Raw genomic sequence first — 15,340 nt, forward strand, 5'->3', positions numbered from 1 at the left:
AGCTGCCGCCACGATAGGATCTTAGGTTCTCCGTCCGCGTATATATACGCACGGTTATCTGTACATGATTACATGCCTACGTAGTTCGAAATTCTCCCTCTCTCTCTCTCTCTATCTATCCTCGCTTCTCTCGCACTCTCGCTCCTCGCCTGTCGGAGTGCACCGCCGCTTTGTGTGCACTAACTTGGCTGTAAATTGAACAGCCTCTGAGCAAGGATAACGCAGTGTTGATTCCCGGCGAGAATACGTGCAATCGTGGGTGCACGCGCTCTGCAAGCGCGGAATATAGACGCATCTTGCCTCGCCTCGATGCGTTCGATCGCACGTCGTCGCGGAATATTAACGCGCACACCCGACCGGGGTGCGCGCACGCGGAACGCCATCGGGCCTTTTCGATTGTTATACAACGCTTGGCCACCATTCCGGCCGTATTTATCCGCGATCGCGCCCCGTCCGCCGGTATCGATCGATATAGAACTGCATTTTCAAATGTCCGTGCGCGGAACGTCGAGAATCGGGAATGGGGGACCTCGCGACGGGTGAATTTTTGCCAAGCGGTTCGGCTCCGTTGATTATTCTTCTCACGTCACAATGGCAATTTTATCGTTACGTTCTGTGACCTTGATAATTATTGCGGGACGTGATATTTTACTTGGATATTTCGCCGACTTACGCGAGCACGTGAGATGTCTACGAGCGGTCGCGGGGATAAGTGAGTGGTTCGGTCTTCTCGGGTTAAAAACCTGAGGGCAACGGGGATAATTGAATTAGGAAGGCGCGGGCACCCTTTTAATGCGGCCATTTACCATTCCCAATTTTCCGTCGCCGCCACGTTGCCCGTTTCTTCGTGCTTCGGCCGTGCTAATGAAAAGAGCCGTACGAACGTGAATACTGATCTAAGCGGCCGAGTTATTATTTCTGAGTGACGCGTTCGTTAAGCGGAATGTTATCGTTTCGCCGTTATCGGGAGGGCACAAGGGGGAAAATACACTCCAAGAATTACTCAAAAGGGTTGTCCGGACGACCACGAGACATCCACTTCCAGCGAGAAAAAAAGCCGGCGACACAGAAAGGAACGTGTCCTATGAATATCTAAGGCGCTCCAGCTTGCCCGTATTTTCTTTTATGGTTGGACTCTGCAATCATAGAGTCAATTTCTCCTTAGTAAACATTTTGATGCCGTCTCCATCGCATAATTTTCCAACATCTAATTTTAAGCGTGTTTTTAAAGTAACCTTCTTTCTTGTAACGATATATATTTTAGTGAAATAATATATATTTCTATAAAATATATTTCTAAAGTATGTGTATTTATAAGATATATATTTCTTAAGGTAGTTAGTCCGGAGAGTGCCGAATTTTCAGTGGTGATATTAAGTATTTTATATATAATATTGTTATTTATTGAGAAAAATACTTTCTTGTAACTTAATTTAACTGTCTAAGTAATAAATGTCAATTTTTAACGAAATTAAAAGAAATGTATACACAATATTACAAATACAGAGATATTTATTATTTACTGTTTTTTCTTATTAATGTTTTATTCATAGTTGAGTTCAATCGTCAGTTGAGCTAATAGAGATACATGCGTAATAGAAAGTGGTATATAAATATTTAAATATGTGTATTGTGTACATATATCTTAGGGATTACTACAAATTGTAAATTTCCTATGACTACATCTCCAAAACTAGAAGGTCAACGATTCTAAAATTTTCGTATAATATCTTTATATTAATCCTTAATATTACAATAGTTTTTTTATTAAGATCCTAAATGGTTTAAAAGAAATTAAAAATAGAAGGTAAAAATAAGACATTAACTTCAACTTCAACTTCAAGAATATGTATAAAAAATGTCACTTTTAATTGCGAATATCTCAACTCTCGAGCGGTCAATTGTTTTTTAATTGCGCCAATAATTGAGTCATATCCAAATCTATATATAGTATAAATTTCAACGAATTAAAAAAAATCTCATTTTATGTTATAACTATCTTAAATTGAGAAAGAATTCGACAAGATAAATTTACTCCCGCGAAATTTAAGAAGGGAGATGCGTCTTAGAGGGTACATCACCAAGTTTGGGGTCAACACGATAGTTTGAAACTCTCGAGTATTTCGGCAAGCCTCACGTTTGCGATATGAATTTCATTGCGCACGAAGTTTACGATGTAGACGACGTGCGGCGAATTTGGTCGGTTTCCGTATCACGTGAAACAATCGCTTGCAAACACGCGGAGGGTAAATCTTAGCTGCCATGTCGACGATCAGTATGAATGTATATACCTTACCGTAAAATTGCGTTTGCGCAACGCATAAAGCAGAACGCGCTGCAATTCGGGGATTATTGAGCGCAATATCTTTTACGATACTGGACCGAGTTTATCGTTTATACGTGTTATTTTATTAACAATTAATCAATTTAGATGTACCTTGATTTCGAAAACAAGATCCAACTGGCTCGTACTCCATCATGCAAGCTTAGGGAATTGAAATGTAGAACATATAACATTACACGTAGTCTCTTGCTAAAATTTAAGTTTTAAGTTAAAAGTTTGTAAATTAATATTATTTTGAAGTTAACATCGGAGGAAAAACAATATCGCAATCCTGTTTTCGTATCGAGTAATTAATCCATCGATCAAAACATCTGTTAATGCACGTCGACACAACTTATTAAACCCGAGCAATCTCGAGGCCGCTCCGTTAATTAACTCGTGTTTTCGCCCTCGGAAATCGGAATTAAACATAAGGCAACCATGCTTCGATGGCGATGCGGGAAGCGGGACGGTGTACGACGGACGCGAATATACCGAAATCCGGGGCGGTAAAGTCGGGCGATTAGGTTCCTCATTGCTCGCAAAGAAATCATCCCTCGCTACCGTCGACGATCGGTTCCTCGGCACCCTCCGCGTTCTTCCACGTTCCCTTTCCGGGCTTGCGATTCAGCAACGTTCTACCCTCGTCGCGACCGTGTTAAATCCTCGAGGGAGGGAGGGAAAAAAGGGGGGGGGGCACCCTCTACGCAGCGAGGAAAGAAGTTTGAATTTTCCGGCGTCGAGTTTGACTTGCAGAGTGCTAATATTAAAGTTCGTCCTACCGCCCGGGGAAGGACCGAGGTCCTCGGAACGAGGACACCGCGAGAACGAAAGGTCCTTGCCGCGCCTCGTGCATTAGCTGAGGCGCCCCGACACGGGATTAGATTAGAATTTGTTAGGGGCGTCTCTCTCTCTTCGGCGATAACTTCGTCCCAGGAACGCCGCCAGTTTTGTTTCATCGCCTCCGGGCGGGCGTGAGAGCTTTTCGGAAACTTTATTACAGGAAGTTCCGTCGGCGCGGCGCCGCGCAGCGCAGCGCGGCGCGCCTCGCCGCGCCACCACGACGAAGTACATTTTTCGGCCGGGTCACCGAAGTGGGCCGGAAGGGCCGCAGAACTCTCATTCTGCGCTGTTTGCACGCCGTTATCCCTGTCTCGAGTTGTAAACGTCATTTCGCTCGGGGGGAAACTCAACGAGGAACGTGACGTGCGAAAATCGTCGTAAAATGAAATAACGCTCAAACGGTACTCGCATTTGTTCGTTGTGTGCCGAAGCACACATCATTGAGTTTAAAAAATTCAATGTTGATTTTCGCAAGCGTTGATAGTTTCCGAATAACTTCTCGTTCGTGAAACGGTGATGATTTATCAGTGATTTTATCTGATGATTTTATCTGACATTGATAAACGTAAAATTCTATCTCGCGTTCTTTCCTCTTTTTTTCTTTCTTTTAATGTACATGCATTTTCCTCGTACCTCTATCTGTTTCCCGAAAACATAAACTACTCACGATTGCTTAATGGAAGGTCACTGATAGTACATCTTGGCCGTGCATACTTCAAGTCCTTGGAACTTGATTGTAGTTTGCCGTCGCGGTGACTTCCAAATTCTACTCACGCGGCATTAACAACAAACTTTCGTCCCTCGGAAGAAGAAACGGCACGGTTTGTCTATCTTCAAGAGAGGTAGACTTTACCGAGGTTTGCTTCGTTCTAGCCGTACTTGGCGCATTAACCGAAACACTACGAGACTGGATTAGAATTTGTCAGAGCTGTCGCGCAATAACTTCGTCCGAGGAAATGTTCCGAGTTTTGCCTTAAGAAGTTTACCCCCGTCTCGCGATAAATTGAAACTAATTTACACCATGCATAATGAAGTTTTTGAATTGCGTATCTCAGAACCTCTGAACCGAGAGGACAGAACGTCAAGAGAAAAATTTGTGATCTTGAGAAGTTGGATGCGCCGTGCTCGCGAGCGAAGTTAAGTGCTAACGACCGACTCTCAGTGAATTATTTCCCAGCTCGTCCAAACGAAATATTATTCGATGGCCAAGTTAATGAATTACGGACTCGGTAAATAATTTAAAGTCAGAGTCGATTAACCTTTCACGGTGGACCTCGAGGATTAAAACGATCATGAATATCACAAATAATTCCTGTTTACGCGTATAACGTTCAACAAATTACGTTATACTGATTGCCAAAATAATAACAATGTACTATAGACATCAAGTACAATAATTACGTACTAATTAGATAATTGAATTTAGCGGTTGTTACTTTGGTAATTTACTTTTGATAATTCATAAAGCCGGCTTTTACTTCGAATGAGTGAGGCTAATCAAATTTAGCGTTTTTTTTGTGTTCAACCATCACGATTATCTTTATACCGTTAAATTAAACTGAAATCAAAAATATCTCAAACAGTGATACATTAAAAAAAGATATCATTTTTTCTGCATTCTACTTTTCTCTAACTTGTCTCTTATTCATTCTTGTAACGAAAGTCGATCGTGAATTCTTCAAATTGACAGTTTTACGACCGCATTAAGTTTCTTATTTTTGTTCCTTTCGAAGCCGAAGCTCGAAAGAGCTTTTCTTCGTCGTCCCACATCGGTCGACGACTGGGAACCCGACTTTCACTTCTTCTTAATTCGATTCGATTTTCGCTACGACGAGAAGGAGCGCAGGATTCGTATAACAGCGTTACTTTTACGATTCCTTTCCAACCTTTAAGTCGAGCACGACTCGAGGAAGCTGCCTTTCGGCAGTTCCTTTCATTCTTGAGAAAAAAACTAAGTCGGCTTTTGAAACGACAACTTTGTATAGAAAACCATGTCAGCGTGATACATCTTATGTAGAGTTGAATTCGACAATACTAAATAATTACGATGCACAATTTTATGGAGTTTTTTTTTTTAATGTATTTTTCTCAAAGATTTACAAAATATTATGAATAACGAAAATAGGCTACTACGCAAATAATACGTTAATACTACTTTAAAATAAAATGAAATAAACATTTGTAATTATTATTCGCGAGACATGTTGAGATAATTTTGGAGTTTCAAGGTTTGAATGGGGTTGGCAATTTATCGACAATTGCGTTTTCCTAGTTGGAGTCTTTAAATATTTACTCTAATATCGCATTAACCGAAATGACCTCGGGTGAAAGGGTAGCGCATCGTAAACAGGAACTACCACTAGACTAGAGAAGATAACACAGGCGCGTAGGCAGAGGTGCTTTTACGGAGTTTCGCGGAACGAGGGAAATTTTATAGAAATAGTATGCAAGATTAAAACTGATGAGAAAATGCATGCAGAAAAAGCGTAAAAAGGTAACAATAAATCAAACAAGTCGGAATTAACATCAATAAAATAAAAGACGTGAAAAGTGGGATCGAAAACTATTCCTGAAAGAAAATGTGTGATTATATTGGCAATTTTGATAATTTTTCAATATTTCCGTAATGTTTCCGCAATGTAAAAATAGAATAATCAATAAAAGATTGCAGATTTTTATGAACAAATATGTGAGATTTTCCGAAACACGAGTAGGGATCGTTCTGAGAAAGAATCTTGCTTACGCCCTTGGAATCCATAAGATAACAATACAGCTGTACAGTGTAGAGTCAAGCTGCATAACCGTTTTCATAGTCAGGCGGTTTTGCGTTTTACGATAATGCTCTCGTGTCAAACATACACCGTTACCTCCGGCGTTTAATGCGTTTACTCGAAAATTTTCGCGGCGACGCGACGGGGTAGGTAAAACGTCGCGATTCACTTCGCACATTACAAATGTTTTTTACGGTGTTGTATGCTGCGAGCGAGTTACGGACCACAAAGCCCACCTTCGAGGCCCGTACCTCAACGACGTGGAAATATTATACTCGCCGGATTTTACAGACCGCGCGTTTTAAAACTCGTATGTGTTTAATTATTCCCATGAAATGTAAACCATCTAGATTATGGGCGAACCGTTTCGCGTGGCTTTAAAATTACGAAGAAGATATGATTATCCTTCCTAATGGTTACGCCGAGACTCGTTAACGTAATTGCGTAACGGTCGCTTGGGGCGTAACTTTACACCAAATATGTATAAAAGTTCGTTCTCGCTTAAATATAATATGAAGTGATATAAGAATGTAGAAATTACTATTTATTTATATTATATGGAGTTTCCGCGCGTAATATAACGATATACTTAAAGTATTTTGATATATCTCGTGGACTAGCGAATTATTTGATACTTAAAATCTTGATACGTTGAACAGAAATTACTTATCTTTCGATATACTTTATTATACACAAATGTTTAAGTCATTAACTAGAGCACATACAAAGGATGCTGAGGAAAAGTTGATTTTGAGTAACTTACCTTGCCATTTCCTCGAGGAATCGACTCGCAGGGTTCCTTCGCTTTGAATTTGGTCCTTGCCATTAGTGACGCGACAAGTATAAAAACCAACATCAGAAACGTCTAAATTTGTGATTTTCAATCGACTTCCCGCCACATTCTTCGCCGCGTGTTCGTGCGTCTAAAACAACAAGACAAAATACTTTGTTCACTAACTTGGAAGCTGATAATTAAAAATGAACTGTTAAAAGTACAAATTTATACTCTAAATTGTTGTATTTAGAATAAAAGTGAAATCGATTTATTTAAAAATAGAAATCGAGAGGAGGAAATTGAAAAAAATTTTAATTCTAGAAAAATATAAAATTTCTCTCTCTCTCTCTCTCTCTCTCTCTCTCTTTTATAGGGTATCTTGGAAGCGCAGTTGTGAATTATCATAATAATTTTGCTTACTTGCGCATGTATTTTCCTGATGGTGATTTTTGGTCGGTCCTCTTCTAATGGCGCTTCATTCTTGAACCATCGTATCTTTATTGGAGGAGGATCGCCTACGACTTCGCATCGCATATGAGCGACGCCGCCCGCGTCCTTCGATATGTTTGTCAGAGTCCTCACGAATTTCAAAGTGCCACTTTTCGTGCCAGACGCAGCGTCCACATCGGTCCTGCGAAAAGTAATAATACGTACTCTTTACAGTCTGCGGTCGCACGACATATAATAATGTACAGCATAACACAAAACAATTCGCAAGAAATATTTATATTTGAGTAGAAAGCCACCCCCCAGATAGATATGCGAGGTAGCGATTTAACAATTAAAAGTTAACAATTTCATTCGACATTTTCACGCCGTTCTTGATTATTATTTCGCGAAATGTATATCTAATCTCCTCTCCATCGAAGTGTTCCTACATTAAATATCATCCATTTGGATACCCCCTCGTACGCGAATCGATCGCACCCGTAATCCCACCTGCGGTCTGGATAACAATGTAACTTTGCAACGAGGGGTTATTAAGGGATACGAACTTTATCGCTTGAGTTCTACGCGAGGCTTATTACGTTTGCAAAGAACTTCCCTGTTCTTTCAATATGATTAGCCGGATCAATTATACCGGATTAGATAGTCATCCTTAACAAACCGCGATGTGTGCGGATTTTAAATTTCGCGGAAACCGTCTCTGATATCTATAAATTATATAGACTTCTACTTTTGGGGATTTATTGACATCTCTGGCGACGTGATTGCGTATAGTACATTAACGACAATCGTGAAAGCAGAGCGAAACGCTGCTAGATATCTGCGTGACCGCCGTCCAACGTTGCAGTGGCGACAATGTGCTTCAGAGACGTGGCTGCCGCAATCAATTGTTGCTTCCGGCGAGTGGAAGCAATTGCTCGCACTTCGGCCAATATGGATCCGAGAGGGTGGCTCGAATGCCGTCTGCCAGGACGGTGTATTAAATATGCACACGTTAATATATACAGAGTCGTACACTCGTCTCTTACTTCTCTTCCTTTCCCTTCCTTCTCTTATTCTCTTCCTCTCTGTCTCTCATACTCTGCTCTCACTCTCTCCTTCTCCTTTTCGCCGTTCGCGAAAGTAATGCGTATCGCGCCAAGTTTGCCTTATCGCGGGGGACTTGATATACGGCGCCGCGAAACGCATTTAGCGGAGCACGTTTCCAGAAACGTGCGCCACACTTTTTAAATCCCCGTATATTCGCGCAGAGATACGGCTCGGCGTGTTTCCGCTCCTCCTAAATTCCCGAAGTCACGGGGAATAATTCAAGTGGAACGCGTCGCGAGACAAAGAGCGACTTTAATTATGTCGCCGATGCACAGCTGCATTTCACGCGACCCGACGACGCTCACGACCGCCGACAGTCGTAATGTTACGACGTGCCGTAGTAACGAGAGATACGCACCATTCGGCGCCAACGACGCGTTCATACGACGGTGACGGGACTCGGTTATTATCCACGGTTATCCTTGTACGTTGATGTTGTTGCTCGAGGGTGGAGGAAGAGATGAATTTCAGGAAGATACCCATGGCTGAACGCCGTGTAGCAGAATCCCAATAATCGGGGCCAGTAAAGCGCCGCCGATTTCGATGGAATTTTACGTGATTAATTGGACGATCGCAAACGTATCATCAGTCGCGCGTAAATCTCTTATCAAGTCGCGAGTCGGTCCCCAAGAGCACACGTTTACCGACATTTTCCTTCGAGTTCTTGATGTTCATCGTTAGATCGACGGAGTAACGGGTGAGGCTTATGTATTCTCGGACTCGAAAGAGAATATTTACATAAGCAGTCCTCTATTAAATTTTACTTGGCCGCTAGCCTTCCTCGCTGCCAAGCGATTTCCAGCGATGGCTGATACGCGAAGGAACACAAACGGAGGAACAGGGCGGTTAGGGTGACCCTATCCTTCCGCAGAGGGCCAATCACGGAGTTTACATTGCCGCCCCATGTGCATGCGAGTCGGCAGGAAGTATACGTGTGAGCGTATGCGTGTATACGCGCGGGTGTGTGCGCGCGAGGTCCTTAGATATACGTACGTGAGGAACGTGTGTGTACGTACCATCAGCCGCGTTTGCACGTGGCAGGACGTGATTGCACGTGGGTACGGGGAGTAACTAACCCCGCGTTTACCGCTGGTTATTGAATATAAATCAACCTATGATCAGTAAGTCATCGTGATGGTACAGGCTTGTCAGGAAGTTCGCCTCGTTCGCGAGACAACGTCGGTTCGCGGACGATTGACGGAGTAAGCGAGATAATTGCGAGTGAATGCGTCAGAATTTGCGTTTCGAGTCGCAACACGGAAAGCGCAACTTCGAAAGAGATTTCGATGTCACTAGAAAATGTATAAGTGCGCGCTCGCAGTAGAATATATTCGATCAAATACATGTCATAGAGAAATTCATTAAAAACGCATTATTTCGCATTTGTTTGTTTGGTTTTATTTTAGGATAGTTTTATCGTATAGTGCCATATTTTCAATGGAGCATCAAGGGAACCACTCATAAATTTAGTATTTATCAAACAAATGTACGTTCCTATATATTTATTTCATCACCTAAATAATAAATGTTAAGTTGAAACGAAGTTAAGGTATATATATATTTTCAGCTGCGCATTTTTACATTCGTGCTTAGACGCACCGGCATGTTTCGACCTCTGGCGCATATAGGAGATCAAAAATCCCTCTCGCCACACAATTTAATTGAAATATCTAATTCGAACGTGTTCACCTGCGGAATATTTTATATTTAGATTAGATTTTATATTTAGATAGTTGGAAAATACTAAAAAAAAATATTATTTTTTATTTTTCTTAGAAAAATATTATTTTTTATTTTTCTTAGAAAAATATTATTTTTATTTTTCTTATTAATGCTATATTTATGCATCAGTTGATCTAATAGAGACAGAAAAATGAGATATAAATTTCGAGAATTATATAATTTGAAAATTAATTTCGAAAATTAATTATGGAGGGAATAATTGGTCTGATATATTAGATTCTGTCTTAACATCACGTACACTCCACTTCTATTTTCCAACTATCTAAATATAAAATATTCCGACGCAGGTGAACACGCTCGAATTAGATATTTCAATTAAATTAGGGAGGAAGGGATTTTTGATCTCCTAGATGCGCCAAAGAGGTCGAGACTTGCCGGTGCGTCTAAGCGCGAATGTAAAAATGTGCAGCTGAAAATAGCGTAAAAATCAAGCGTGACGCGTGTCAACCGTGGGCTCGCGGTTTTCGACGCCGAGTGGCGTGTATGAAATTAGCGGCGTGTACGCGAGCAAGATGGAAATATATACAACGCCTGTGGCGTTGCGCACTGCATGTACGCGCCAGTTGACTGCACTTTATCTGTTCGCTATGTAAAGTAATTCTATGCATTTTGAAGCGACGCAGCACCGCAGCGCGGGCGGGCGTGCTCGCGTTTATCAGCCGGTTGAAGCGAAACGCGCTCTTTCTATTTTCAGCACGCCGCGTTCGCGGTGACACGCGCGCGTGCATTCTTAACCCGGTGACGCGTGATAAAACTGCATACATTTACGTACGCGAACGCAGCACCATGCTCTTATCTATCGGCGCATCGTGGTGATATTTTCGCGCTGTCTCTCGCGCGATAACGCGCGGTGGAAATTCCGCACAGGGTGGAGGGATTACATCGCAGGGGTAGAGCGAGATTAAAATCTCGAGAAGTCTTAAAAAACGGAGACAAATTTAATCAGCTTGTCTCTAAATATTTCTGTCGCGAAATCTCGAATAATCTACTCCTACGGAACATCTTTAATAATTTTTTCTTTTTACCGTAGTCACGAAGTTTTCGATTGATTCGTAGTTGATTTTTCCTTTCGGAAGAATTTATTGTGTGCACATTATACGTAGAAAAAAAATAAAACAGGTACATCATTGTTCCTTTAAATTTTTCTAATCTTGAATTCTATTATACCTTGCAATGTTCTTTCTCGAAATATTAAAATTAAATTAAAACAAGGATTACTTCTTTTTTGTGCTATGAATAACCGCTAGGTCTACCAATTGGTTGCTCCGGTATTGCTTGAGGGAATGGGAGGATAAGAGGTCGTTTATCGTGACGTAGGGGGGATGATAGTGAAATAAGGGATGTGTATGTGTGTTCGTATATGTGTGTGGCCATGTACCGCGCTAGCCCTCAATTATTTAAATCACGTGCTTCGGGGGGACGACGCGACTTAAGCTCACGTCCAACCGCCATATTGCAAAAATACGATACGTAATTAAATATTGCAGAATTTCGAGAGGCGAAACGCGCCGTCGGAGTGAGATGTAATCTGCGAGATCTCCGGAAGAGTCCGGAAGATTTATAGGGAAAACGCGTCGCGAGAGCGTTAACACTTCGTCGCACCGACGGCATTACGTCACTTCCTTCGTTGGCCATTTCAAGCAGGCAGGAGACCTTCTCAGACGGAGATTAGGAGGTTGCAGGGTTTCTATAAATAATGCAACGTTTAACCTCCCCTCTATCCCTCGCGCTCGACGGCAACCAGGGTCTCGCACCCCAATGTCGGAGACAACGTTTTAAGTGGCGGGGCTTGTTTCTCGCTCGCCTGCTTGGAAAGCTGAAGTTAATGCTGGGAGGAAACGTACCGATTATCAGGTGAAAATTTGCATAACGATTCGAGTATCGTTTGTTCGAAACGTCAAAATTTCAAGACATATTTTAATATTCGTATCATCGTTCTCGTGATTTTATCAACTTGTCTCTGCCAATTGTGAATTCAGAATTTCTTGGAAATTTTCGATAGATAAATGTATAAATATATAAAGGTGCCCCAAAATTCCCGCAACCTGAGTGAATACACGGAAATTCTTCAGAAGAAGTAACTTTTTCTCTAGCGAGAATGTCGAGAAAGGTCTTTATTTATAGTGACTTTTTAATTTTTAATATACCACATCTTTGAATATAGCACATCTTTGAATTCAATTTTTAATATAGCATATCTTAGTTTAAAATTCTGTTCAAGTAAAGTTTACTTGAAATTGACCGAAAAAGATAATTTTGCTACCTATTTGTTCGCCATTGTTTCGCCATTTGAAGCTTAGCTCGCGAAAAACCCTATTTTTTCAATCGCTTGTTTCTCGTTTATTGGTAAAGGAAATAAACCAAATCTCTCTTAGCATACGTGGAATTATAGGCAATATATGACACTTTTGTGAATATATTAGAAATAAATCAGAATACAGAGCGAGATTGGCACGTTTGATGTTAAGATACAGTGTGATGGCGTGATTGATGTGAAAATACAGTGAAAATATCAGCCATCGGAGTTTATCCTGCAGTTTTCTCCCATATATCGTTCTGCCTTTTCTGGCTAATTTCATAAACGTCCGACAAATAATCGCGTAACAATTTATTGACATCGAATGTATTTTTGCGGTCTCCTATTACGTATTTGTTATTATTAAATGACGATCTCAATTACGCTATGATTCGAAGCCGCATGCGAAGGTTTATGGTATCGCATATGGTAACGCTGGCGTCATTTTCAGGCCAATAACACGTTGTTTTGGCATTAACGATCTCCACATTCATCGGAGGGCGATGCACGCTGTTACATTTACATCCAAATTAGGGGTAAACGATACCACGTCGGCAATTATTGCCGGTGATGTCACAATGGTGTTATACAAATTTCCGCTGCTAATCGTGTTCATGCGCCGACAGACAAATCGATTAGCACTTTATTTCTTTCGCGTATTTACGCGTATTACCGCGCGAAAATATTTGTGTCTATATTTTTCTACTCATTTCTACATTCTACATTTGATACATGCATATTTATTTTCTGAGGATGCGTTTAAGTATTTCTTCACGGTACTAGAATTTATTTCCAAATTTATCAAACGTTATCTTTTTTTTTGTAACACGCCAAATATCAATTTTGCGTTTGATCTTATATCCGAGCGTTCTCACGCGTTTCGATCGTGTTCGATGAATTTTTCTCTAAAATCGCTGCGTAATCGCTCGATTACGGGAACATTCAAGGCAGAAATCTATTCTTGCTTAACATCCCGTATAGAGATGCGGTTACTCGTAGGAGCTACCCGCAGCCAACCGGGCATCAATATTAATGGAGCTATGCCGCATTTAGGGTGGAATAATGTATAGCGATCGCATTGGAGAAGTGCATGGTCGAGATAGTGTGCGAGCGCACACATGCAAATTCGTGCGCGCGCGCTCACAATGGACGGCGTGTGTGGCCGCGCGCGTGCTATCGGTATCACGACTATAATGTGTCACCACGATCGACTACGACGCGTAATTTCAATCGCGGCGAAACGCATTACCGTGTCATTACGCTACGATGTAATGATGTAAGCTAATGCGCCGCGCTGGTTTGCAAACGCGAGATTTCGGAGTACGTCGTGGCGATGCACAGGGATGCACAAACTCGAGCGCGACGATTTATCCGGTAACAACGCCACTCGAAGTCGATCATGGTGAATTAATCGGCGATCGTTGCGACTTCGCGTACCTAAAAACGACATTACAAATTGGTTGTGTCAAATTTCCGCCGGGGCCGAAATATAAAATCAAATTCGGGCTCGGAAAGCTCGGTTAATGCAATTGAATCGAGTTACCGTGAATTTGTGACGATAGCTATAATTCGCGTGTATAAACTGCAGGCTTGCGCAAATTCAGTAGGTAACACAAATCCGGTATTTTATTGTTTAATCGGCTAATGCGCTTTAATCGATTACATCCGCCGCGCTGCATTTTACGTGCCGCGCGCGTTTCACGCTCTTTATTATCGCTTTGTGAGCGTTCCACACATTTTATGGGAACTTAAGTATTTCATTCGTGGCAGTAATTCATGGTGGGGGATAAGTAAAAATTCCACGGCATTAAGATTGTATATAGCTGCATATAGATCCCCGGGATGTACTTTTCTTGAGGGTACGACTACGGGAGGAAGATATAAATTCCAACGAGAGACGGCCAAAGATATATACGCTGTCTTGGAAGCAAGATGTCGCACGTTTTATGGTGTGTAATTTCAATAACGACGAGTGTATTATCGTATCGGAAATATATACCGCGGTAAATCTGACCTTCGCATATCGATTCGCGTGACACCCGCGCATCCGAGAGCACGGTGGAAACTAGATCGTGCAAAATGATGACAAGAAAATTTATATAAGTCGGCAAATCTCTCTCTCTCTCTCTCTCTCTCTCCTTCTCTCTCGGGTATCGTATCGGCTGTTCTTTCGCTCGAAACAAATTTGTCGAGAGAAACGGAATATCCTTGTTTCTCCGTCAAGGAATATTAATTTCATTTCGATTGACGAATCGAATTGAGAGTATAAGAATTTTCGCTTTCTGTTTCGCAACTTGAGAACTATCGGCACCTTGACATTTTAATTAAGAGAATGGGATACGAACTCTTTGCCTCCTGCTCGACGTCGATTTCGATATTCAATTTTTTTTAACGCACCAACGAAGTGATTTATTGCGACGGGACATCGATATCGAATTCTTGAGAAGAGAAAATTACGAGACTCGCGCTGCAGAAATTGCGAGACTTTTGCATTCGGCGGCGAAGGATCTTCTTGACGGAGCAGAAGTGCCAACGAAGAATTAAAAAAGATATATTAAATACGCATTTGAACTTTTGATACCGGTCGTGAGAAGTGAAGTTCGGAATCACTCAATGACGTTTCAAGCATCTTTTCTTCGACGAATTCGGAACTTTTCCCTTCTTTTTCTCATTCATCTCTCTCTCTCTCTCTTTCTCTCTCTCTCTCTCTCTCTCTCTCTCTCTGCCCGACGTTGATTTCGATATTAAATTTTCGAGTGTAACGACAAAAACTGATTTATCGCGACGGGACGTCGATATCAACTTCTCGTCGAGAGAAAATCGCGCGGCGCGGAAATTGCGCGCGCGACTTTCCCCACTCGACGTGCGGGGCGCAAAAGGACATTCTCGAAGATGGGAATTTTCAAATATATTTTCACATCCCGCCGTAAACTCACACCGTGGCGTCTATCGGAAGAGACTTTGCGTTCAGGCGAGCCGGAGAAAGCGCGGATATGAAATTTGGACTACAGAATTTCGATTGGCTCTATCGACGCGTCCTTTGCAAATTAGCT

The 15,340-nt window shown here is 41.7% G+C and overlaps 1 protein-coding gene across 2 annotated transcripts in view; it reads right to left on the minus strand.

The window, feature by feature from the left end:
* The window catches only part of LOC106747455 (tyrosine-protein kinase transmembrane receptor Ror), a 254,793-nt gene that overhangs the window by 31,268 nt on the left and 208,185 nt on the right, over nucleotides 1-15,340 (minus strand). For both annotated transcript variants that reach the window (XM_014624983.1, XM_014624984.1), the window contains exons 3-4: nucleotides 7,133-7,343; nucleotides 6,701-6,860 (exon numbers count right to left, since the gene is read on the minus strand). In XM_014624983.1, the coding sequence (XP_014480469.1) occupies nucleotides 6,701-6,860; nucleotides 7,133-7,343 (371 nt within the window). The remainder of the gene's footprint in view (nucleotides 1-6,700; nucleotides 6,861-7,132; nucleotides 7,344-15,340) is intronic.

Source organism: Dinoponera quadriceps, unplaced genomic scaffold (genome assembly GCF_001313825.1).
Source record: "Dinoponera quadriceps isolate SergipeBrazil2010 unplaced genomic scaffold, ASM131382v1 scaffold1750, whole genome shotgun sequence".
NCBI classification, from domain to species: domain Eukaryota; kingdom Metazoa; phylum Arthropoda; class Insecta; order Hymenoptera; family Formicidae; genus Dinoponera; species Dinoponera quadriceps.